This window comes from Strix aluco, chromosome 30 (genome assembly GCF_031877795.1).
Source record: "Strix aluco isolate bStrAlu1 chromosome 30, bStrAlu1.hap1, whole genome shotgun sequence".
Lineage (NCBI taxonomy): Eukaryota > Metazoa > Chordata > Aves > Strigiformes > Strigidae > Strix > Strix aluco.
In genome coordinates this window covers 291,158-314,070 of record NC_133960.1, presented here as the reverse complement: position 1 = coordinate 314,070, position 22,913 = coordinate 291,158, and the positions used below count along the sequence as shown (strand labels likewise).

Genomic DNA, 22,913 nt, shown 5'->3' with positions numbered 1-22,913 from the left:
GTGACCCCATCCCGGCGGGGGCGCCACCCCGGCGCGTGCGGACTTAATTAACGACTAATTGGGGTTGCGAGGCGCGGGGACCCCGGGGGGGGGGGGGAACACCCCGCGCGTGGCCGCCCCCGCAGCGCCCCGGGGCGCGTCCGCCCTTCCCGAGCGCGGGGCGCGGCCACCCGCGGCACGAGGGGGGGTGACACGGGGACCCCGGGGTGACGATCCCCCCCCCCCCGGCCGTGCCTCAGTTTCCCCACCCCAGGAGGGTGCAAAGGTACGCGGGGGGGGGGAGCAGGGCTGGGGCGGGGCTCATGGGTGCCCCCCCCCACCCATGGGTGCGGGCCCGGCCCGCCTGGCTCCATCTGCCGGACACGGGGGGAAGGACGAGCCGGGCCCCGAGGTGCCCTTCCTGGGGAGGGACCCCCGTGTCCCCAGGACCCCCCCGTGTCCCCAGGACCCCCCCATCAAACGCCCCCCTCAAGGGCCTCCCCTTCCTCACAGGGCTCCCCAGGGACACCCCCCCCGCCGCAAACCCTCAGTCCCCAAGAAGACCCCAAGGGACCCCCCCCCAACCCCGGGGACCCCCCCCAACCCCGGGGACCCCCCCCGCGCGGAGCCGGCGCCCCGCGTCGTGTCACTCTGCCCTCAGTCAAGATGGCGGCGCCCCCTCATGACCCGCAATAGGCGCGAAGCCGCGGCGGGGGGACCCCGCCTGCCCTCTCCCGAAATGGCGGCCGCGGCCCCACGTGCCCTAAGGGCGTGGCGGCCTTGCCAGCTTGCCCTCACCCAACATGGCGGCAGCGCGCCAGTGCTCCTGGAGGGCGCTGAAGCCGGCGGCCGGTGACCCGGATGTGCCCGCCCCTCTGCCCTTATCCAAGAGGGCGCCGCGCCGCCCGCCTTTCCCAATGGGAGTGAAGGCGCAGAGGTGAGCGGGGCCCGGATGTGGGGCGGGGCCGCGCCGGGGGGCGGGGCCGCGTCCCCGGATGTTGCGTCGCGCCGGAGCCGCGGCGGCCGCCTGCGAGCGGGGAGCGGAGCGGACGGAGCCAACATGGCGGCGCCGAGCCTGGGGCGGCCGTGAGGGGGAGGCCGCGCCGCCCTCAGCCCGGGCAGCCCCGCAGCGCCAGCGGGGCCGGCACAGCGGAGCGGGGGCCGAGGCGGCGGGCATGGCGGGGGCGGCGTAAGGGAGCCCCTCGGCCGTGCCTGTGGGTGAGGGGACGGGCCCGGGCCCAGGCCGCCTCCCCCCCCACCTCAGCGCGGCCCGGTGCCGGGCAGGGGCAGCGCAGGAGAGGCCTCGGGGCCCGGGGGATGGGGCCCTAGGGGGGCCGCAGTGCCGTGGCCGCGGGGCCGAGCCGCTCTCCTCGGCAGCCCGCGGAGCCCCCTCCTGGGGCCGGCGGCCCCTCGCCGCCCTCCCCGCCCCTCCGCTCCCGGGGCCTGGCGGGGCCGGACAGGCCCAGCCCCCAGCGGCGGCCGCCGGGCTTTCGGCCGGGAGGCGCTAAAAATCCGGGTGCTCCCCGTCTGCGGGGGGAGGCCGGAGCCGGGCGGCGGGAGGTGCCGGGCCGCTGCGGCATGTGCCGGTAACGGGGAGGGGAGAGCCGGGGGGGTTCGGGGCGAGCGGCGCGGCGAAGCCTCGGCCGCCTTCAGATAACCCCGCTTGGGTCGCTTTGGGCTGTTTTTTTGGGAGCTTTAAGCTTCGCTTCTGGGAGAGTCAGAGTTTTTTATTTTTTAGTATTTAATAGGCGCAGGGCGGCGCGGCTGTAGCGGTTGGGACGAGGCGCTGGGCCCGGCTGCCCGAGCAGGCCGCGTCCGGGGGATAAGCTGGGCTTAAGGAGCTGCTGGGGAGGAGACGAGCGCTCTAATTGTGAGTAAACGCAGGAGGAGGGATGGGCTGAATTTTTAAAGACTGGCCCAGTTCAGATGACCTTCTCCTGGCTTTTTTGTTAAGGTTTATCCCTTAAGCCCATCCAGTTTGCGGAGGAATTGTGATACTAAGAAAGCGAATCGAGGTTTCGGGTGTTGGGAGCGCCCTGCCCGTGCCCCGGCTCCGAGGGCAGCGTTAGGCCCCGCTGGTGAGAAGGGAGCAGGGAGTCGGTTCTTCAGGAATGGTGTTTTCAAAAAAAGAAATGACCTAGAGAGCGCAGGGTGAGTTCTGGACTTTCCTTCTCCACCTCCCCACGTCAATAAATTATTAAGTAGGAAAAAAAGAAGGTTGGAGGGGGGGGAAAAAAAAAATAAATTGGGTGGCTTCTGGCAAGTCGACCAGCTTTAACACTGACCGCTGCTGCCCGGCTCTGGACGTTCGGCTTCCCCGCTGCAAGAGAAACGTGAAACTCTGCGGGCGCTGCCGCGGTTTTGTTGGGTAGTTTATTTAAAAAGTCAAGGAGAAAAGGGGATAGAAGACTCCTTAAAAACCCTCTCGCTCGGCGGCTGTTCGGAGCGTGGATATAAGCAAGACCAGAAGAGCTCCTCGCTAAGGTGGGTGCACCTACGTGTATGTTTTTTTCTAACGTACTAACGATTCGCCCATCCCTCCTCTCCCGGGAGCAGCCGCCGGCCGAGCCTTGCGCCGTGGGGACGATCCGGGGAGGCTCCGTCCCCCGCGCACGGAGCCCGGCCGAGGTGGATACCTGGGGTCGGCTGGGCGCCCGCCTGCGCCAATAACTCTGCGGTTTGGCGAATTGTCCTGACTCGGAGAAGTTTGGGAAGCTTGGCTGGAGGTGAATCCCGATCAGGTGTCTGTTTGGGGACGGAAAGGGCGACATGGGTGACGCCGGCTGCGAGCGGGGGCTGCGGAGGGGCCCGGGCGGGCGCTGCCCGTGACGTCGCTGACGCCGTCCCCTGCCCGCGCTCCCGTTTCCATGGCTCGAGCGGCGCCTGCGGTTACGCGCCGGCGTAGGGGAGGCTCAGGGAGTTCCCAGCTTTGGGATTTTTATTTAGGATTTTGCTCTTTTTTTCCCCCCCGTCGGCGTGCGGTGGCTCGGGCACCGTTCCCGGCTGGTGGTGCTGCTCCGTCTCGGCACCCCGGCACTAACCGGGGGGTTGGTTTTGGGGGTCCCTTTGCCGGTGCCATTCGGGGCGTTAGTGGTGTCGGAAATCGAGGCCCCTCAGTGGCAGGAATGAGATTAACTGAGGTGACAGGGATTAGACCGGGGCATGAATCGAAGTGAAAAGCACTTCCTGCGCTGAAAAATAAAAATCACTCTCCCCCAATTAAACCCCTGCACCAAAAAAATTCCCCCCCCCCACCGTCCTACCCCAGAACAACCGCTGGCTGCGTCTGGCTCGTTGTCGGGGGGTTACGAGGACTTTGTCCGGTGACGCAGCGTGGCTGAGCGCTTCCTCCTCCCCCTCCGGCCTTCGCTGCCCCGGGGTGGCCGGGGGTGGCCGTGTGGGCTCGGCTCTGCCGCTGCCATCGAGCCTGTTTTGCTGGGCTGGGACTAGAGGGTTTGCTGCCATTAGTGGTGGGTTTAGGATCTTTTTCTACGGGTGTTGTGGGACCGGCTCAGACCCGCTGTCCCCTCACCAGCGCTGACACAAAGTGCTGCAGGGGCAAGGTCAAAGAAAACCCTCCAGAGAGGACAGTTATGGATTAATCTTATTTCTCCTCAGCTCCCTTTGACCGGTTCATCCTCCGCGCAGCAGGAACCGTTTATATCCCCGCTTCTCCCGTTAATCTGTCTCGTTCCTCAGCAGAGGTTGCCTGTCCCGCGGGATGGCGGGTGCTGGGCCGGGTGTCGGTCACGGCGGGCAGCGCCCCGTCCGTCTGCCGGCCCGGGAGTCGGGGGGATCAGCTGGTCCCACAGAAAACCAGCAGCCGAGTGGCCTCGGCGAGCGGCTCCCGAGCTCGGGGCTGGGGCTGCCGCCGTCCCGGACGACGGGATCTGTGCGCCTGCGGGGAGCCGCGGGGCAGCCGAGCTCTTTCGCGAGGAAGGAGAGGAGGAGGAGGAGGAGAACCGCGTGGTTGGCGTGGCGGAGCTGCCAGGAGCAGAGCTGGGGCGAGCCGGCGGCCGGGACGACGCCAGACGAGGTGCTGTTTGTTTCGGGGTGAAGGTGTCTCAAGAGCAGAGGAAGGAACCTCGGGGGTCACTGCTGCCGGGGCGGCGAAACCGAAGCGTTCGGCTCTTTGTTGGCGTTTCCTTCCGTGATCCAACGCGTTTGGGTTCTGGTTCTGCCTCGGGCTTCACACCTCTGCCGAGGCTCCGCGGCGCCGTTCGGCCGCTCCTGGCCGAGTCGAGCGGGATCGGGTCTGGTCTGCGGCGAACACGCGACTGGGCGGACTGGGTGTCCCCCTCGCGTCCGCCTGCAGCGCGCGGAGGGAGGAGGCTGGGGTTGGGCTGCTCCGGAAAATTCCCCTCCAAGTTGGTTTTCGTGCCTTTGTGCCCGTCCAGGCAGGACCGTGCTGCGGGAGGTGGGTTTTCGCGAGTTCCCCGAACTCGCCCAGTGGCAAAAGGCCCCTGCACCCACATGAGTAAGGCTCTGATTAACTGCAGAGCTTTGTAGGCACCAAAAGCTTGTTTTTCCTGTTCACTTTAAATTATTTTAATGATCCTGGAGCCCAACCGAAAGTCTCCTCTTGAGGAAAGTCTCCGGAGCGGGTGCGCTGTGCTGCCTGTCTGCGCGGGGGCACGCACGGCTCTCGGGGCACGGGGGCACGGCCAGCTCCTCCTCTGCCGCTGGGAGATCTGTCCTGCTCCCTCCCCTCGCGATGGGGCTGTTTCTTGAGGAAAATCAAAGGATTTCAGGGTGTTTTTTTTAATGCATGTGCGCAGCAAAGCGCTCCAGCCTTCCGATCCCGTGGGTTTAAGGCGGGAGGAGAGCCAGAGGCGAGGGGAAGCGGGGATCTCTTCCAAGTAGCGGCTGCTTGGAATCCCCTGCTTGGAAACGAATTTAACAGCTTTTTGTGGTTTTGGGTGGTGCAGCCGTAAGGAACTGCCCCCCGGGACTCTACTTCCCCCACACAGAAAGTCTCTTTCTGCTGAATCTCCTCTTCTTGTGTTTAGGCAGCGCAATGTCAAGTTGCCTTTTATTCTTTTTGCCTCCCTGGAAGAAAAAATGCAGCGTAATCCCAGGGCGGTTGGTACCAAATAATCAAAAGAGAGCGTCTGCCTAATTTCTGCCTTGGGCTTCTGCACTTCAGTGCCTGGCAAACCCGACTGCAGGGGAAGGAGCCATTTGGAGTGAAACGCTACAAAAGAGGGTCCCCGAGAGCGGCGCTGGCCCGTGCCCGCGCCGGGGTGGTTCCCCCCGGTTGTGCGGAGCGGGCGCCGTTTGGGGACAGAGGTCGCGTTTCTGGGGAGGACGATGGGGCGCGGATCTCCAGGCCATGAGCTGGGGGGCGGCCGGGGGGGGTTGTGTTCAGGTTTTTCTCTCGGAGCTGCTTACAGGAGGCCGGGCCGAAGGCAGAGACCTCGCCGGGCGCCGCCTGTGCTCGCTTCTTGTCTGTTTTCGTTTGCGCAGGAATATTTGTAGCTCCCGCAGCAAAACCCCGACTGGAGCGTGTGAGCAGCACCCACGGAACCCGGCGGCGGGCGGGAGCAGGGGGAGAGCTGAGGGGGCCGGCGGCCACCGAGCCACCCGGCCACAAAACCAGCGGCCTGTGGGTTCGTTTACTGGTTGGCACTGGTACTGCAGCACCAAATCCAGTCTGGATGTGGCCGAGGAGCGCCGGGGACTTCGCCGTCGGCTCGAAGCGCAGCTTGGGGTGCGCTCGGTGCTTTTTCCGCTCACGACAGCGACCGCCCAGACTGAGGATCGCTCGTCATCGTTTTTTTTTCACGCTTTTACTCTGGGGTTGCGCAGTTACCGCGCGCTGCCCGTTGCGACGCAGCCGCAGCTCCTGGTAAAGGCCCCTCCACGGTTTGGCCCTCGCGGGGTTGAGGAGACCGGAGGAATCCGCTCCCTCTCCCGGGAGCCGCAGCCCAGCTCTGGCTTCTCCGTGGAGCTGCCGTGACTCGGCTCCCGGGCTGGAGCAGAACCGGGGTGCTTTATTCTGATTTTTCTCCCCTCTGCCCTGCACGGAGGTGGCTACAGGCTGGTTGTAGCAGGAAATACCTTCACCAGAAGCTGTTCCGGGAGGACTTGTCTCCTTGGGGGAAGCTGTACGGTATATATTGCCCTCTCCTCCCCAGCTGGAGCAGGCAGAGCTGCGTCAGACTGTTTTCAGAGCAGCAGTTGCTCAACACATTTTTAATTTGAGCTATTTGCATTTTATGATAGGAATTAAAACCCTCCCATTGAGTGCTGGTGGCCGACGGCCCCGTCGAGGGCTCCCCCCGCCTGCCTGGGGCCCGAGCGTGAGTCACCGGCCGTGCTGGGAATGGGGAGATTCCAGCCGGTGTCGCGTGTTTACGCCCCGCCGCCTCTGTTTTGGGAACCGTAACCAAGCGAAGCTGCTCCGCGGTGACGCCGGCTGGGCTGGGGCGAGCTCCGGAGGGAACATGGAGCCATGGCCCGGTGCCGGATGGAGCAGAGGCTGCATCCTGCCTGGAAAACCGCAGGGGTGGTACCGGACTGCGGCCTCGGCCCCGTGTCCCGCAGGGCGGGAGGGCTCCCGGCCTCGTTAAACTACCGAGGGCCGTCGTGCTGGGGTATATCCCTGACGCGGCCACACCAAGGTGCCTTTTCGCCACGGCCCCGAGCTGGAGACGCGCTTTGGGGGTCCGAAGGCCCCTCGGAGCGGCTCGGGGGGTGCCCCAGCGAGCCCTGCGGTGCGGTTTACTCCGAACCCCAATTGCCCCGAGTGACTGGTGTTGCCGAACGGCTCGTCACCGGCCCCCAGCGTGTCTCGTGGCCGACTCCGTGCGGTGACACGGTGCCGTCCCCAGCCGTGGGACACCTTAACGTCGCCTGCTGCGCTGCGGCAGCGCTCGGTCCCCGAGGGAGGCCAGGCACGGGCTGCGATTCCTGCGGGTCCCTCCTCCCCTCAGCTGGGCACGGGGCTCCCTGTGGCTCTCGGTGAAGAAACGAAGCTGCCGGTGCCGCTGAAAGTGCCGGGTGACGGCAGAGCCACGAGGAACTGGCCCGGGGGGGGCCGTAACCAGGCGAGAAACCTGCTGAGACGGGGCGGGCGAGCCCCGAGTCGGGCGCTGAAGCCAGTCTGGCGAGGCTGGCTCTCCTCCGACTTTGAAGCCCGACAGGTCGGGGCCTGCCGGGCGGCTGATTTCCTTCTCCCTTGATGTTTCGGCGCGATACCGGTGGCTGCGCCGAATGGCTTCGTGCGGTTGGTGCCCGCTGCTGCGGCGGGCTCGGCGGGGGCTGTTGGGGACGTGGGGGCTCGTTTCGCTGGGGCGGAGGACGTCGGCCTTCACCTGCGTCGCGGTCTCGAGCCCCGTAGCTCCTCGGTGTTTCTGCCAGACGGTGTTTGGGGTCACAACCGAGTGCGGCGCCGTCGATCCGGTACCCGACGATTTTTGGTGTGCGATGCTCTGGCAGAGCAAAGGACGAGTCGCTGCCCACCGCGATGCAGTGGCGGGCTGCAGAGCGGGGTTTGTAACCGAGTATCCACCGATTAAATCCCGTTGGCCCTCTCTGTCTTGTAGGGTTGTGGTGCTGCGGGGAGCCCCGGCTCGGCGCCGGCCGGCAGCGGCGGACGATGGCCGCCTTCAAACGGAGCCGAGCGCAAGCGTGGCCGGAGGAACGGGGCGACCGGGAGCACGGGCTGTACAGCCTGCACCGCATGTTCGACATCGTGGGCACGCACCTGACCCACCGGGACGTGCGGGTGCTCTCCTTCCTCTTCGTGGACGTGATCGACGATTACGAGAGGGGGATGATCCGCAGCGGCCGGGACTTCTTGCTGGCGCTGGAGCGGCAGGGCCGCTGCGACGAGACCAACTTCCGGCAGGTGCTGCAATTGCTGCGGATCATCACGCGCCACGACCTGCTGCCCTACGTCACCCTCAAGAGGCGACGGGCCGGTAAGTGACGCCCGACCGAGGCCCGCTTCCTTAGTCAGCCCGGTTTTCCTTGGCTGACGCCCTGGAGAGGCAGCGGTTAGAGGACCCCGAGGCTTGTGAGGACAAACGGCTGCCAGAAGTGCAGGCAGAGGCGGCCACGGGGTGTTTTTTAGGGGTTTAGCACCGTTTTGGGGCGTTAAAGCCTCGTTTCTGGGGAGCGCCGAGGTCTCCTCCTTTCTTTAGCGGCAGAGGACGGGCATTGCTGCTGCGCGGCTCCCAGCTCTGCCAGCTCCTGCCCCTGCCAGCTCCCGCTGCTCGTCGCTAGTTTTTAGGGAAATGCTGCTTTTGGCCCCAATTCCCACCTGGAGCGAGAAGGAGCCGGCGGGGGGGCTGCGCTCGACGTGCCGGCGGGGCGGGGGAAGCGACCGACGTCCTCCCCGAGCTGGTGCTGTCAGTCCTGCGGTGTGCAGCACAGAGAGGCCTGAGCGAGAAACCCGCGGCCAGATTCAGACATTTTTTAACCCGTTTTCCAGTGGGATGCCCCAGACCCTCCTCTCCTGATCGCCCCTTTTCCCCTCACGCTCTCCTGGCTCGCAGGCCCCAGCAGTTGGGATCTGGATAATTTTGTGGGTGTTTGGTCGCTTCGTGGAGCTGCCAGGCTGAGCCCTGCCCTCCACCGCCTTGGCCCTGTGCCTTTTTCTTTTTTTTTTTTTTACTAAAAACCTCAATTTGCCGTTCAAAGAACGTAACCCAGATCATCCAGCACCAGAGGAGTCAGCAAGGAGGGAGCACTTGTTGCAGGGGATGCGTAAGGCAGCCGCTGCAGCAGGATTCAGCCTCTTGAAATTTGCATCTTTGCTTTAAATTAGGATAATTGGGCTTTCTTGGCAGTCCCAGGCTGCCGACTCTTCCCGGTTTCTGCCCGCGCTGTGGGCAGCGGTGCCGTTCCCTGCCGGCGCTTGGGAGAGCGGCGAGCACACGTAGGGGCAGGCGTTGAAAACTCCCCGGGTTTGGGGGTGAGAGGAGGGATGGACCGGGGCTGGCAGCGGGAGCGTGGTCCCCCCTGCCAGCGGGAAACGGTTCGGGTGCCTCGAAAATTAACGGGGGTTTTTGTTCAAGTCGCTTCTTAACCAGCATCGGGGAGGGGATGGGGAGGGGACGCTCCTTTGGGTGGCAGCTGCTGCCTCGTGCTGCTGCAAAACGCCAGAAACTTCCAGCCCGGGTGGAGCCTGAGCGCGGGGCAGCCCTGCCTGCACCTACACCCTGCACCCACGCCCTGCGCCCGCGCAGGCTCAGACCAGACGCCGCGAGGATTTTCCCGTTATCCGGCATTTTCTGGGAGCCGGGAGCGCGCTCTGTGCCGCGGCGGCAGGGTGCAGGCAGGGCGGAGGAGGCTGGCGCTGGGGTGACCTTTCTGTGCTCTTCCTCCGCACCGGGCCAAGAAAAACTAGAGAAAAAGGGAAAGCGGGGGGCGGGCGCGTTCCCCGGGCCAGCTGCGCGGTGCTTGGGCTCGGGGAGGTTTCTGGTGGTGCCGATTCCCCGAGTTTCTGTAGGGGTTGGGGGGTTGCAGCACTGTTCTTGTGGTTTTTGAGCAGCTTTTTGCTCGTTTGGTGCAAAAACCCGAACGGAGGGGGCTGTTGGCCGAAGCCAGAGCCGTCCCCACCTCAGGTTTTGGTGTTTCGGGGTGAGGCGGGCGCCCGCGTCTCCGCAGGCCGCCGTGGCGCGAGCAGCGACGCTCCGTACCCCTGAGATCTCGCTCTTGTGAGGTCTCCGGCCGCGCCTGGGTGGAAACGGTTCAACTAAATGCGCAAAAACAGCGTTTCAGAAAGCTTTAGGAAGGAAGGCGCCTCACGGGGGGGTTCTAGCGGGGGGATTGATGGGGTGAGGGAAGTCTCCTCCGGACCCAACGAGCTGACGCTTGTTTCTGCATCCCGGGTCCTTCCAGACGCCGCAGCAGCCCCGAGCTCTTGTCTCCTCCTGCCTCATTCGTATTCGTGGCGCTGAAAAGCAGCAAAACCCCGTCCTGAGGCCGGAGCCGGCTGGGCACTGCCGGAGAGCGGCGGGGGGGCCAGGGACACCCGCGGCCTTGGCCGGCCTCGGCCCGGCGGGGATGGGAGGGATCCTGCGCGGGACGGGCCGTGCTCCGAGCTCGCCAAACAGGACAAAAACAACCCGCAGAAAATGTCCCGGCCCTCCAAAATAACCCCATAATCTTTGCTCAGCAGCTGCTTCCGCTCAGCAGCTTGACTCTCCTCAAACCCCCCGCTCCTGCCCCTGTGTTAATTCGAAGGTTTGATCTGCTGAAGTCGGGTTTAAATCACGGAGGTTTAACGGTTTGGGCACGCGCCAGCTTATCCTAAAGCAGCCGGGTCCGTCCTGGGGGCCTGGAGCTGCCCCCGCGGCCGCTGCCCCAGAGCTTTGCTCAGACCCGGGCGGGGCCGCGGGGGGGGCAGGGGACGAATCGGGGGCTGGTCTGAGCGATGGGCCCGGACGGGGGATTTGCGGCTCCGCTCCGAGTCGGGGCGTTGGGATTATCCGCGGATAAACAAACGGAATCGGCCTTTCCTGAGCCGCAGCTGCGAGGCCTCGGCGCCCCGACGGGGTTTTTCCGAGGCGGGAGAAAACGGCGGCTCCGTGCTCGGGGGGTGCGGAGCTGCTCCGGCACACGCGGGCACCTGCCACGGCGGGAGAGATCTGCCCTGGCCTCCTGCTTGGAGGGCCCCCGTGTCCCCTCTGCCCCTCCCCGACGGCCCCGTGTCCCCTCTGTCCCTCCCTGAGGGTCCCCGTGTCCCCTCCGCCCCTCCCTGACGGCCCCCTGTCCCCTCCGTCCCTCCCTGAGGGTCCCCGTGTCCCCTCTCTCCCCCAGTGTGTCCGGACCTGGTGGACAAGTACCTGGAGGAGACGTCCATCCGCTACGTGACGCCCCGAGCTCACAGCGAGGCGGAACACGGGCTCGGCCACCCCCATAAATCAGGTGGGTTCGGGCCCGCGGGGATCGGGGGGGTCAGTCTGGGAGCGCGGGGACCCGCTGCCGCACGTCGGGGGGACACACCCGCGCGCGGGGCTCCACGTCCTGCCCGGCACCGCGCGGCTGCGGGGGGGGCTGTCGGCTCTCGGGGGGGTAATGTGGGGGTCCCCTCTCGGGGGGAGCGGGAGGGAGGGGAGGGCCGGAGCTCGGATGCGGCGCCAGCGAGGGCGAGCGGGGCCTGCGCTCCCCCGGGGTGTCCCCTGACCCCCCCGCCCCCCCGCAGTGCCTCCCCACCACCCCGTGGTCTGCTGCTCCTCCGCGGGACCCCAGATCTGCACCAAGCGGCCGGGCCGCGGCCGCACCCTCCTCGGCAGCCAGCGCAAGAGGAGGAAGTCGGCGACGCCGGACCCCAAGGAGAAGCAGACCTGTGGTGAGACCCTCTCGGGGCTGGGGGTCGGGGAGGGGGTTCGGGGGTTCCCCACGCCGCAGCGCTCACCCCTCTGCCCCGCGTCCCCCCAGACATCCGCCTGCGAGTCCGAGCCGAGTACTGCCAGCACGAGACGGCGCTGCAAGGCAACGTCTTCTCCAACAAGCAGGACCCCCTCGAGCGCCAGTTCGAGCGCTTCAACCAGGCCAACACCATCCTCAAGTCCCGGGACCTGGGCTCCATCATCTGTGACATAAAATTCTCAGAGCTCACCTACCTCGACGCGTTCTGGCGCGATTACATCAACGGCTCTTTGCTGGAAGCCCTCAAGGGCGTCTTCATCACGGACTCGCTCAAACAAGCCGTGGGCCACGAAGCCATCAAACTGCTGGTCAATGTGGACGAGGAGGATTACGAGGTCGGGCGCCAGAAACTCCTGAGGAACTTGATGCTGCAGACGGCGCCCTGACGCCCGACGCCGCTCGGTGGGATCCAAGCTTTTTCCTTTTTTTTTTTTTTCCTTTTTTTTTTTTTTTTCTAAAAGGAAAAGATGATCGAAACCCCCACCCGGGCACTGTGCGACTCTGGGTTCGGAGCTGGGCTGGAGCCGCGGGGAGCGCCGGAGGCTTCTGTGTGTCCTCACCCCTTTCCTGTCCTGTCACCTCTCTCGCTTCGTTTTCCTTGTTTTTTTCCTCTTTTATTTTGTATCCATTAAAAACAACAACAAAAAAGGCAAAATTCCTGCCTGGGGCACATCAGTGACGGGGCTGGGCGAGCCGGGGGCGGGGGGGGGGGACACGGCGGAGGTTTGTACCGGGGTGGGCTTGGCCCCACGGTGCCTGCGCCGGGTTTGGGGGTGGCTTTGGCCCCCTCCTGCCCTTGTGTCACCACTCGGGGGGGGGACTCCGTGTGCCGGGGGGTGCCCCACGGGCAGCGTCCCCCCAGTTTCTTCCCCCAAACGATCCCACCCCCCCTCCCCGTCACCTCAGTGGGTTTCTCAGGAGTAAAACCGTCCCCGCGGTGTCCCCTGGACCATGTGCCTTCGCGTGCCCCTCCCCTGCGGGGGCCGGGGGGGGGGAGGACCAGCGCCGAGGGACGCCCCGAGATCTCTTGCCTGTCCCCTCCGCGGCTGCCTGGCTCTGTCCCTCCCCTCTCCAGCTGGCAACTGGGACAAACTGGGACAAGGGGCAGGCCGGGGCGACGCGATCTGCCTGTTGCTGGCAGCAGGCAGCCGAGCCTCTGCCTGCGCGTTGGAGGGGGCCGGCGGCGTGCGGCCCCCCCGGCCCCGGAGAGCCCCCACGGGGCGTCTGTCCCCCCCCTCCACTGCCGCCGGATCCCGGGGGCGGGGGGCGGATTTTTTTCCAGCTCCATCCTGGTTTTGTGGTTTTTCTCCCCGTCCCCACTCGGCTGCTGTGGGGTGCGGACCCCTCCCGGGTGGGGGGCAGCCCCCTGGGACTCGTGGTGCGTGTGGCCCCCCCACCCCACCCCCCCTTCTGCTTACGGACGATTCTGGCACAACTTGGTGTAATTTCTGTGACTTCTGTATTTTTTAAACTTCAATATAATGGTCATATTCCCTGTGTAGCTTTCGGGTTTCTTGAAATAAACATCTACCGCAGCGCCTGGCTCCTTCCTTGCGCCGGGGGGGACCCCTGACCCCCCAGCAGCGGGGGGACACACCCAAAAAAAGGGGGGGCCGCCCCCCTGGCTGCAGCACAAGGGGCCGGGGAGCCCCGCGCCCACCGCGCCGCCGCGTTTTGGCGAGGAACGGGTCAGATCTGGCCCCGCTCCGCATTCGACGGCGGCGCCAGCCTCCCGGCCACCACGGTGCCGTAGAGGTCGGGCCGGCGGTGGCCCTGCACCGGGATCTCGCGGCGGACGCGGTGCAGGTAGTCGAGGTCGATCTCGGCGTAGCAGAGCCCCGGCCCCTCGCGGCACTGGGCCACCACGGCGCCCCAGGGGTCCACCACCAGCGCGTGGCCGTAGGACGTCCGGCGCTCGTGGTTCCTCCCGGTCTGGGCGGCCGCCACCACGTAGCACTGGCTCTCGATGGCGCGGGCGCGCAGCAGCACCTGCGGGCGGGGAGGGGTGGGGCCGGGCGCCCTTAAATAAGCAGAAAAAGGGGCTTTTGGTCTGCAACTCGCCCCGTGGGGGACGGGGCGGAACTCACCTCCCAGTGCGCCGAGCCCGTGGGGACGGTGAAGGCCGAGGGGTAGGTGAGGATCTCGGCGCCGGCGCGCCGCAGCGCCAGCGAGATCTCGGGGAAGCGAAGGTCGTAGCAGATGGAGAGGCCGAGCTGGCGGCGACACGGGGGGGACGTCAGTGAGGACACGGAGCTGAGGGGACGGCGGAGGGGCGCCCTCGCCCCGCAGGGTCCCCGGAGGTGCCCGTCTGTCCCGTACCTTCCCCGCCGGCGTGTCGACGGGGGCCACGATCTCGGCGCCGGGGTTGGTGAAGCTGCTCTCCTTCATGACGGCGCGTCCCGGCAGCTCCACGTCGCACAGGTGGGTCTTTCTGTAGGTGGCCGCGAGGTGACCTGGGGGCGAGGGGGCGGAGGGGGGTTGTCTCCGGGGGGACGGGGACCCCCGGTCGGCGGGGCGGGGCCGGGGGGTCTCACCTGAGGGGTCCAGCAGCACGTGGCAGTTGTAGATGCGCTGCGTGGTCGGCCAGTCCCGACCGCGCTCGTGGAAGCCGCCCAGGGACAGCCACACGCCGCACTCCCTGGGGACGGGGACCCGGGGTCACCCCGGCGCCATCTCCACCACCCCGGGGGTGCGGGGGGGTCCCCGCCGGTACCTGGCCAGCGCCGTGTAGCGCCCCATGAGGTCCCCGTCCAGTCCCTCGGCCAGGCGGAGGGTCTGCGCCGTGTCGGAGCCGATGTAGTCGAAGCCCTCGGGGAGGAAGACGAGGCAGGCGCCGCGCCGCGCCGCCTCCCGCACCAGCCCCGCGCAGGCGGCGAAGTTCAGCTCCTTGTCGGGCGTCGAGGTGACCTGGCCCACGGCCACCAGCGGCTTCAGCCCCGGGGGAGCCGCCATGGGGCGCGGCGGAGGCGCGGGGTGCCCGGAGCTGCGCGGGCGTCTGCGGGCGCAGGCGGGAGCTGGGAGCAGGCGGCGCAGGGGGGGCCGGGGCACCGCGCTCAGCCTGGGGCAGGGGGGACCCCGGCGTGGGGAGGGGGGGTCACGGCTGCTGCCTGCGGCCCCTGGGCAGGGGGGGGCGGTTCAGAGGGGACCCACGGCCAAGGGGACGGCGCTGGCCCCACGCAGGGGCCTGGGGGTGGCTGCCGCTGGGCAGACCCCTCCTGCGGCCCCACTGCCCCCAGCAGCGCCCAGGACAGACCCCAACTGCCCCAGCACCCCCCAACTGCCCCAGCACCCCCCAAACTGCCCCAGCTCTGCTCCAGGACAGACCCCAACTGCCCCAGCACCCCCAAACTGCCCCAGCACCCCCTAAACGCCCCAGCTCTGCCTCAGGACAGACCCCAACTGCCGCAGCACCCCCCAAACGGCCCCAGAGCCCCCAGACTGCCCCAGCTCTGCCCCAGGACAGACCCCAACTGCCCCAGCACCCCCCAAACGCCTCAGCTCTGCCCCAGGCAGGCCAGACCCCAAACTGCCCCAGCTCTGCCCCACGTCAGCCCTCCACCTGCCCCCTGGTCCCCCCAACACCCCCCCAGGGCCCGGTTTGCCCCCAGTGTCCCCCCAGGTGCCCCCCGGCCCGTACATGCCCGGCCGGCGGCGCGGACAGGGCGCAGGCAAAGTCCCCGCCAGCCGCGCCCTCAACAAAGATGGCGGCGCCGCCGTCAGCCGAGAACAGCCCGGCCCCGCCCCACTTCCGGTCTGCACCGGAAGGGGCGTGACCCCGCGGCGCGGGGCAGGGGCGGGGAGGGCGAAGATGGCGGATAGCGCGAAGGGGCGGCCGGCGGCCGTGCCCGGGGGGAAGGCGCTGACGGCGGAGCAGGTCCGGGCCGGGGGGCGGCGGGAGGGCCTCGGCCACCGCGGGGGGTCGCAGCCCCGTCACCGTCCGTGTCCCCGCAGGTGGTGGCGCGGTTCAACCGGCTGCGGCAGGAGCAGCGCGGCCTCGCCTCGAAGGCGGCGGAGCTGGAGCTGGAGCTGAACGAGCACAGGTGGGACTGGGGGTGGGGGGGGTCAGGGCCGCGGGGGCCTTCGCTGCCTCACCCTCCTCCTCCTCCTCCTCCCCCCAGCCTGGTCATCGAGACGCTGCGGGACGTGGACCCCACGCGGCGCTGCTACCGCATGGTGGGCGGCGTCCTGGTGGAGCGGACGGTGAAGGAGGTGCTGCCGGCGCTGGAGGGCAACCGGGAGCAGGTGAGGGGGGGCCCCGCTGCCGCCCCCGGCCCCGCTTCCCTCGCGTTTATTTTGTTGGTTTCCCCCCAGATCAGCAAAATCATCGAGACGCTGAACCAGCAGCTGCAGGCGAAGGGCCGGGAGCTGAACGAGTTCCGCGAGAAGCACAACATCCGCCTGGTGGGGGAGGACGACCCCAAGCAGCCCCCCAAGGAGGGCGCCGAGGGCGCCAAGGGCGGCTCTGCCGGCGTCCTGGTGTCCTAGCTGCCCCCCCGCACCCCCCCCTTGTTATTTAGTGTTATTCGAGTCGTGTTTTTTGTTAAATAAATGTGGTTTTTTTTCCTGTGGGCGCTGAGGGCGGCTGCGGCTTCCCAGGCTGCGGGGGGGACACGGGGGGGGCAGCCCCGGGGGAGGCCAGGACAGGCCCAGACCCCCCCCCGCTGGGCTCGCCGCAGGGTGACCCCGTGTCACCGGCCCCCCTGTCTCAGGGGGAGGTGGCACTTTGGGGGGGGGGGGGCAGGGGTGGCACCTTCGGCCACTGTTTTCTTGCTCTGGCCACTAAAATGCTCCGTGGCGCTTCCCCGGGGGTGGCCCTGGTCCCCCTCTGTCACCCCGTTGTCACCCGTGGGGTCACAGCACACACTGGCTTCGTGGGGGGGGGGGAGAAACACCCCCCCGAGTGCTTGAAATGCTGCTGGGGGGACCCCGGGGTCGGGGCGGTGGGTGCCGGGGCGGGGGGCGTGCACACGCGTGTGCTGCTGGGGGCTGCGGACACCCCAAAAACCGGGGGCAGGGGACAGGGACACGCACCGGGAGGGGACAGGACGGGGTGTCACCGGGGCGGGAGGGTGACACCGTCACCCTGAGCGAGGCCGGCGCGTGCCGGCGCGTGCTGGCGTGTGGCACCCCGGGGTGGGACGGGGACAGGAGGGGCCGTGGCTGTTGTTGACTGTACACAACCCCCGCCCGCAACGTCACCCGCCACCGGGCCCGGCCGGTTCCCCGCGGCCGCCGGCCCCATATAACGCCGGTGACGCCGGTGCTGGCGGGGGGACGCCATGGAGGGACCCGCGGGGCCGCGGCTGGCGGAGGCCGAGCGGGAGAGTCTGTTGGGCTCCGTCCACGGCGTCTCGGGGCCCGGTACCGCCGGCGGGGACACGGGGACCCAAAATGGGGGGTGGGGGGGGGGGGACGGGGGAGCTGCAAGGGGCGGTGGCCGCGGTGGGGGTGACGGCGGCGTGTCCCCGCAGTGGTGACGGCCACGCGCATGGCGGGGGCGGCCATGTACGAGCTGGTGCGCGTGGGGCACGCGGAGCTGGTGGGGGAGATCATCCGGCTGGAGGGGGACATGGCCACGCTCCAGGTCTACGAGGAGACCTGTATCCTCCGGCCCCTCCCCACCCCGCCGCCCTCCCCCGGCCCCTCCCCAGCACCCCCGCACTTCTCCGTCCCCCCCTGTCCCCCCTGTCCTGTCTTGTCCCTCACCGCTTCCTCCTGTCCCCCCTCCCTGTCCCTCCCGTCCCTTCTCTGTCCCCTCATCCTCCCCTGTCCTCCCCCTGTCCCCTCCCCGTCCCTCCGGGTCCCTGCCATCGTCTGCTGTCCCCTTGTCCTGTCCCCCCTGTCCCACTCCTCACCTTCCCCTGCCCCCCCCATCCTATCCTGTCCCTTCCCTGTCCCCCCATTTTCTGCCCCAGCTCCCCCCCACCCCTTTGTCCCCCTGTCCCCTCCCTCTTGCCCCCATCCTGCCCTGTCCCCCTGTCCTGTTCCCTCTGTCCCCCCCATCCCCTCTGTCCCCCCCATCCTGCCCTGTCCTCCCCCCCCCTTTTCCCACCCCCCTGGTCCCCCCCGTCCCGCCCCTGTCCCCATCTCGCCGTTGGCCTTTCCTGAGCGCGGGGGCAGCGGGGGTGCGGGTGGGGGACCCGGTGCTGCGCACGGGGAAGCCGCTCTCGGTGGAGCTGGGCCCCGGCATCCTGGGCTCCATCTTCGACGGGATCCAGCGGCCGCTGCGGGACATCGCCGAGCTCACGCGCAGCATCTACATCCCGCGGGGCACCAACGTCCCCGCGCTGCCCCGACACCTCACCTGGGACTTCGTCCCCAGCAAGGACGTCCGGGTGCGTGTCCCCGTGTGTCCCCTGGGGACGCGGGGACGTGGGGACGCCCCTTGCCCCAGCACCCCCGGAAGGGATGCGGCCCGTTGGGGTCCCACGTCCTCACGGCCACCCCCCGCCAGGTCGGGAGCCACGTCACCGGCGGTGACATTTATGGGACGGTGGCCGAGAACTCGCTCATCCAGCACAAGATCATGGTGCCACCCCGCAGCCGGGGCACCGTCACCTACATCGCCCCCCCCGGGCACTACAGCGTCTCGGTGAGGGCGGGTGACGGGCGGCGGGTGACGCGTGGCAGGTGTCGGGGTCCCCGGTCCCCGCTGCCCGTCCCTCCCGTCCCCGCAGGACGTGGTGCTGGAGCTGGAGTTCCAGGGCAGCGCGGAGCAGCTCCCCATGCTGCAGGTCTGGCCCGTGAGACAGACCCGGCCCGTGGCCGAGAAGCTGCCGGCGAATCACCCGCTGCTGACGGGGCAGCGCGTGCTGGACGCCCTGTTCCCGTAGGGCCGGGGGACATGGGGACAGGGGACGGAGATAGGGCTGGGCAGGGGCACGGGGGACAGGGGAGGGGATGGCGACAGGGATGGGGACAGGGATGCAGGATGGGGACAGGGGTGGGGACAAGGATAGGGCTGGAGATGGGGACAGGGGACAGGGGAGGGGACAGAGATAGAGCTGGGGAGGGGGACAGGGGACAGGGATGGGAATGGGGGACAGGAAAGGGAATGGGGACAGGGATGGGGACAGGGATAGGGCTGGAGATGGGGACAGGGGACGGAGAGGGGATGGGGACAGGGATGGGGATGGGGAATGGACAGAGACGAGTCTGGGGACAGGGACAGAGATGGGGACAGAGATGGGGAACAGGGACAGGATGGAGTTGGGGACAGCGACAAGTTGGGAAGAGGGATGGGGTTGGGGACAGGGATGGGGACAGGGGATGGCAGTGTGGGACAGGGATGGAAGTGGGGATGGGCTGGAGATGGCAATAAGGGACAAGGACAGGGACAGTCCCGCCAGTGGGGGGGCTGGTGGGTGACACTGGGGGGTCACACACCCTCCAGCCAGTCCCCAGGAGGGACAAGGGACGGTGACAGGGACGGGGGGTCCCTCCCGCCTCCACGGGGCCGTAGCGGGGTGGCGTGGGGGTGGTCTCCCCTCAGCAGCCACCGCTCCCGGCCGTCCCCACGCGTCCCCGTCCCCAGGTGCGTGCAGGGTGGCACCACGGCCATCCCGGGCGCCTTCGGCTGCGGCAAAACCGTCATCTCCCAGTCCCTGTCCAAGTTCTCCAACAGCGACGTCATCGTCTACGTGGGCTGCGGCGAGCGGGGCAACGAGATGTCCGAGGTCCTGCGGGACTTCCCCGAGGTGGGCACGGGGCCGCGGCGGCGGGGGGGCCGCGGGGCCGGGGGCGGGGCGGTGACGGTGCCGCCGTCCCCAGCTCACCATGGAGGTGGACGGCAGGACGGAGACCATCATGAAGCACACGACGCTGGTGGCCAACACCTCCAACATGCCGGTGGCCGCCCGCGAAGCCTCCATCTACACCGGTGGGCCGGGGACCGCCGCGGCGGGGGGGGACGGGGGGGGACACACACGCACCACGAGGCCGCTTGTGCGCAGCCACGCAGCCGGGGGCTCGCCGGAGCGTGCGCCGAGCGTGCAAGGATGGCGCCGAGCACACGAGGGCCACGTTGAGTGTGCAAGGGTGGTGCCGGGCACGAGGGCCACCTCAAGCATGCAAGGGCCACCTCGAGCGTGCAAGGATGGCACCGGGCACACGAGGGCCACGTTGAGCGTGCGAGGATGGCGTTGGGCACACGAGGGCCGCCTCGAGTGTGTGAGGATGGCACCAGGCACACGAGGGCCACGTTGAGCGTGCGAGGGTGGTGTTGGGCACACGAGGGCCACCTCAAGCACGCAAGGGCCACCTTGAGTGTGTGAGGATGGCACCGGGCGCACGAGGGTTGCCTCGGGTGTGCGAGGAGGGCGTCGGGCACACGAGGGCCGCCTCGAGCGTGCGAGGCGCGTGCGAGCCGCGTGCCATCGGCGCAGGCATCACACTGGCCGAGTACTTCCGCGACATGGGCCAGCACGTCAGCATGATGGCCGACTCCACCTCCCGCTGGGCCGAGGCGCTGCGCGAGATCTCGGGGCGCTTGGCCGAGATGCCGGCGGGTGAGCACCGGGGTTTGGGGGGGGGGAGCCCCTCGCCCCTCCGCCAGCCCCGAGGCGGCAGTGAGGGGCTCCGGCCGCCCCGGTGACGCCGCGCTCCCCCGCAGACAGCGGCTACCCGGCGTACCTGGGCGCTCGCTTGGCCTCCTTCTACGAGCGCGCAGGGCGAGCGCGCTGCCTGGGGTCCCCCGCGCGCGAGGGCAGCGTCAGCATCGTGGGCGCGTGAGTGCGGGGGGGGTCGCGGCGGGAGGTTGAGGGGGGGGGGGACACCACACCCCCCGCCCTGGCTAACCCCCCCCCGCCCGCTGTCCCCTGCAGCGTGTCCCCGCCGGGAGGGGACTTCTCGGACCCCGTCACCTCGGCCACGCTGGGCATCGTGCAGGTGAGCGGGGGCGCGGCGGGGACCCCCCTTCTCCCGGCGCGGCCCCCTCCGACCCCCCCGCCGTGCTGCGCCCCCCCAGGTGTTCTGGGGGCTGGACAAGAAGCTGGCGCAGCGCAAGCACTTCCCCTCGGTGAACTGGCTCATCAGCTACAGCCGGTACCTGCGGGCGCTGGAGCCCCACTACGAGGGGCTGCACCCCGAGTTCCCCGCCCTGCGCCGCCGCGCCAGGGAGATCCTGCAGGAGGAGGAGGAGCTGGCGGAGATCGTGCAGCTGGTGGGAAAGGTGGGATGGGATATTATGGGATGTCATGGGATGGGATGGGATGGGGACGGGGATGGGATGGGATGGGGTGGGACAGGAGGGGATGGGGTGGGATGGGGTGGGAGGGGATGGGATGGGGACAGGGATGGGATGGGGTGGGATGGGGTGGGACAGGAGGGGATGGGATGGGATGGGATGGGATGGGATGGGGTGGGATGGGGTGGGACAGGAGGGGATGGGATCAGGACACCCCAGCCCCGTCCCCCCGCAGGCGTCCCTCGCCGAGGCCGACAAGGTGACACTGGAGGTGGCGAAGCTCCTCAAGGACGATTTCCTCCAGCAGAACGGCTACTCCTCCTACGACAGGTACCCCCCCGCCCCCCCGCAGCCCGCCGGCCCCCCAGCCCCAGCCCTGACACACCCCCCCCCCCTCGCCGCCCCCTCCCCAGGTTCTGCCCCTTCTACAAGACGGTGGGGATGCTGCACAACATGGTCACCTTCTACGAGCTGGCGCGACACGCCGTGGAGGCCACCGCGCCGGGCGAGCGCCGCGTCACCTGGGCCACCATCCGCGAGAGCCTGGGGGACATCCTCTACAAGCTGAGCGCCATGAAGTTCAAGGTGGGCGTCGGGAGGGGGGCGGGAGGGGGGGATGTGACCCCTTTGGGGGGGTGCAGGGGGGTGATGCCGCCGTGTCCCGCCTGTCCCCAGGACCCGGTGAAGGACGGCGAAGCCAACATCACGGCAGCGTTCGCCCAGCTCGGCGAGGAGATGCAGGCGGCTTTCCGCAACCTGGAGGACTGAGGGGGGGGGGCAGGAAAAGGGGAGGGGGGGTGGAGGGGTCACCCCGGGGCTTCCCCCCCCCCCCCCCAATAAAGGGCCCGAGGTGGTGCTCAGCCTCCAGGTGTGGTTTCCCTGCGGTGGGTGGGAGCGTCCGGTCCCCCCCTCCCCCCTCCCCTCGCCGGGGGGGTCCCTTTCCTGCTCCAGCCTGGGAAGGAGAAGGGACAGAAGTGGGGGGGGGGGGGGGGCTGCGAGGATTTTGGGGGTCAACCTGGTGGTTTTGGGGTTCAGCCGCGCCCCAGCCCGAAGTTCTCCACGCTGAGCCCCGGTGGATTCAGTGCACATGGGGGGGGGGGGGCTGCGGTGGTGGGACACGGGGGTGACAATGACACCACCCCCCCCCCCCGCCGGGGCCAGAACTGCCGTGACAAGGGAGGTGACAACACCGGGACTTGGGGGCAACGGGGTGGGGGGGGGGACACGCTGCGGGGGCTGCGGGTGCATTTGGGGGCCACCAAGGCGGATACCGGGAAGGCTCCTCCCGCCACGTGGCTGGATCCGTCCCTCTTTGGGGGGGGGGGGCCCTATTTGACACACCACCCCCCCTCCGGGGCTGGCGGGGTCACCCCGGGGCCGCCCGTCGCCCCCCACGCGCGTGGGGGGCGACGGGCGGCCCCGGGGTGACCCCGCCAGCCCCGGAGGGGGGGGTCCGGTGTCGTGAGTGTGTGTGTCCCCCCCCCGCCCTCGGTGCCGCCCCCGCCCGCCCCGTCCCCCGCCCCGTCCCGCCCCGTCGCAGCCACCGCCCGGAGATGTGGGTGCTGCTGCTGCTGCCCCTGCTGCCCCCCGGTGGGTCCCGCTCGGGGGTCGGCGGGGGGGTCGCAGAGAGTGCTGGGGGGGTGCAGAGAGTGCGAGGAGGTGGGGGGGTGCGGAGGGAACGGGGGTGCAGGGGGTGCTGGGGGGGTGTCCAAGGGGTCCGGGGGGGGCTCTGGGGGGCTGCAGGGTGCAGGGGGGGAGTAGGAGGTCCGGGGGGTGCTGGGGGGGCTGCGAGGTCCGGGGGGGGGGGTCTAAGGGGTCCGGGGGGGGGCTGCTCCAAGAGGGGTCAGGCGGTCCAGGATGTGGAGGGGGGGGCTGGGGGGGGGGGGGCTGCAGGAGGTCCGGGGGGTGCTGGTGGGTCCCAGGGGTCCGGGGGGCTGCGGGTGCAGTGGGGTGCAGGGGGTGCGGGGGGGCTGGGGGAGGAGATGTCCCTGTCCCCGAGTCCCGCGGTCCCCGAGTGTCCCACAGCGGCGGGTCCCCGCCATGGCCCCGCCGGGGGACGGTGACAGTCCCCAGGGTCCCCCCAGCAGCGTCCCCCGTGGCCGTGGGGGACCGTGACAGCCCCAGAGCGTGTGTCCCCCCCCGCCCCCCCGTACCGCCAGCGCTGGTGACGGTCCCCGTTGTCCCCAGCCGAGCCGTCCGCGGGCCGCGGGGACCCCTCGGGGGGCTGCGAGTTGTGCCACAGCCCCCACCGGGGCCAGGCGTGGGCCAACGCCACGCTGGGGGCCAGCGTCACCCTGGGGTGCCCCGCGGCGGGGGGCCCCCCTGGGCCGGCTGCTGGCCGAGCACTGGCACTTCTGGGGGGACCCCA

At 68.9% G+C, this 22,913-nt stretch overlaps 5 protein-coding genes across 7 annotated transcripts; 4 read left to right on the top strand and 1 right to left on the bottom strand.

The window, feature by feature from the left end:
- The first annotated feature begins 1,010 nt into the window (after positions 1-1,010).
- On the top strand, positions 1,011-12,897 carry DEDD (death effector domain containing). Its single transcript, XM_074809585.1, has 5 exons — positions 1,011-2,463; positions 7,527-7,904; positions 10,750-10,857; positions 11,135-11,281; positions 11,371-12,897. Exons 2-5 carry the CDS (start codon positions 7,580-7,582, stop codon positions 11,745-11,747), a joined length of 957 nt encoding a protein of 318 aa, XP_074665686.1. The 5' UTR covers positions 1,011-2,463; positions 7,527-7,579; the 3' UTR covers positions 11,748-12,897.
- On the top strand, positions 4,022-7,520 carry LOC141916805 (uncharacterized). Its single transcript, XM_074809586.1, has 2 exons — positions 4,022-6,091; positions 6,205-7,520. The coding sequence occupies exon 1, from the start codon at positions 5,312-5,314 to the stop codon at positions 5,936-5,938; it is 627 nt and encodes a 208-aa protein (XP_074665687.1). The 5' UTR covers positions 4,022-5,311; the 3' UTR covers positions 5,939-6,091; positions 6,205-7,520.
- On the bottom strand, positions 12,802-15,100 carry NIT1 (nitrilase 1). 2 transcript variants are annotated; one of them, XM_074809584.1, is made up of 6 exons: positions 14,999-15,100; positions 14,075-14,356; positions 13,896-13,999; positions 13,681-13,814; positions 13,449-13,574; positions 12,802-13,350 (listed from the first exon to the last, which is right to left on the bottom strand). In XM_074809584.1, exons 2-6 carry the CDS (start codon positions 14,311-14,313, stop codon positions 13,051-13,053), a joined length of 903 nt encoding a protein of 300 aa, XP_074665685.1. In that variant the 5' UTR covers positions 14,314-14,356; positions 14,999-15,100; the 3' UTR covers positions 12,802-13,050. The 2 variants fall into 2 exon arrangements, with proteins under 2 accessions (XP_074665685.1, XP_074665684.1); XM_074809583.1 differs by having other exon boundaries at positions 14,075-14,419; positions 14,999-15,080.
- A 52-nt stretch (positions 15,101-15,152) lies between these two features.
- On the top strand, positions 15,153-15,929 carry PFDN2 (prefoldin subunit 2). Its single transcript, XM_074809588.1, has 4 exons — positions 15,153-15,235; positions 15,313-15,401; positions 15,480-15,603; positions 15,673-15,929. Exons 1-4 carry the CDS (start codon positions 15,170-15,172, stop codon positions 15,844-15,846), a joined length of 453 nt encoding a protein of 150 aa, XP_074665689.1. The 5' UTR covers positions 15,153-15,169; the 3' UTR covers positions 15,847-15,929.
- Positions 15,930-16,640: 711 nt separating this feature from the next.
- LOC141916774 (V-type proton ATPase catalytic subunit A-like) lies at positions 16,641-21,687 on the top strand. Of its 2 annotated transcripts, XM_074809540.1 has the most exons (14): positions 16,641-16,722; positions 16,833-16,961; positions 17,482-17,696; positions 17,816-17,953; positions 18,039-18,190; positions 18,896-19,058; positions 19,132-19,240; positions 19,746-19,868; positions 19,973-20,087; positions 20,184-20,247; positions 20,327-20,530; positions 20,781-20,875; positions 20,959-21,130; positions 21,221-21,407. In XM_074809540.1, the coding sequence occupies exons 1-14, from the start codon at positions 16,641-16,643 to the stop codon at positions 21,311-21,313; spliced, it is 1,854 nt and encodes a 617-aa protein (XP_074665641.1). In that variant the 3' UTR covers positions 21,314-21,407. The 2 variants fall into 2 exon arrangements, with proteins under 2 accessions (XP_074665641.1, XP_074665640.1); XM_074809539.1 differs by lacking the exon at positions 16,641-16,722 and having other exon boundaries at positions 16,810-16,961; positions 18,854-19,058; positions 20,395-20,530; positions 21,221-21,687.
- The last annotated feature ends 1,226 nt before the right edge of the window (positions 21,688-22,913 follow it).

What these genes read in the sequence shown, in the direction of transcription:
- LOC141916805 (XM_074809586.1), top strand. Translation starts at nt 5,312, where the DNA reads ATGAGCTGGGGGGCGGCCGGGGGGGGTTGTGTTCAGGTTTTTCTCTCG.
- DEDD (XM_074809585.1), top strand. Translation starts at nt 7,580, where the DNA reads ATGGCCGCCTTCAAACGGAGCCGAGCGCAAGCGTGGCCGGAGGAACGG. An exon ending in CGGCCACCCCCATAAATCAG is followed by an intron (nt 10,858 to 11,134) that starts GTGGGTTCGGGC and finishes GCCCCCCCGCAG; the next exon opens with TGCCTCCCCACCACCCCGTG. An exon ending in CAAGGAGAAGCAGACCTGTG is followed by an intron (nt 11,282 to 11,370) that starts GTGAGACCCTCT and finishes GCGTCCCCCCAG; the next exon opens with ACATCCGCCTGCGAGTCCGA.
- NIT1 (XM_074809583.1), bottom strand. An exon ending in CGCTACACGGCGCTGGCCAG is followed by an intron (nt 14,000 to 14,074) that starts GTACCGGCGGGG and finishes CCCCGTCCCCAG; the next exon opens with GGAGTGCGGCGTGTGGCTGT. An exon ending in CGTGCTGCTGGACCCCTCAG is followed by an intron (nt 13,815 to 13,895) that starts GTGAGACCCCCC and finishes CCTCGCCCCCAG; the next exon opens with GTCACCTCGCGGCCACCTAC.
- PFDN2 (XM_074809588.1), top strand. Translation starts at nt 15,170, where the DNA reads ATGGCGGATAGCGCGAAGGGGCGGCCGGCGGCCGTGCCCGGGGGGAAG. An exon ending in AGGCGCTGACGGCGGAGCAG is followed by an intron (nt 15,236 to 15,312) that starts GTCCGGGCCGGG and finishes GTGTCCCCGCAG; the next exon opens with GTGGTGGCGCGGTTCAACCG. An exon ending in CTGGAGCTGAACGAGCACAG is followed by an intron (nt 15,402 to 15,479) that starts GTGGGACTGGGG and finishes TCCTCCCCCCAG; the next exon opens with CCTGGTCATCGAGACGCTGC.
- LOC141916774 (XM_074809539.1), top strand. Translation starts at nt 16,850, where the DNA reads ATGGCGGGGGCGGCCATGTACGAGCTGGTGCGCGTGGGGCACGCGGAG. An exon ending in CCAGGTCTACGAGGAGACCT is followed by an intron (nt 16,962 to 17,481) that starts GTATCCTCCGGC and finishes GCGCGGGGGCAG; the next exon opens with CGGGGGTGCGGGTGGGGGAC. An exon ending in CGAAGCCTCCATCTACACCG is followed by an intron (nt 19,241 to 19,745) that starts GTGGGCCGGGGA and finishes CCATCGGCGCAG; the next exon opens with GCATCACACTGGCCGAGTAC.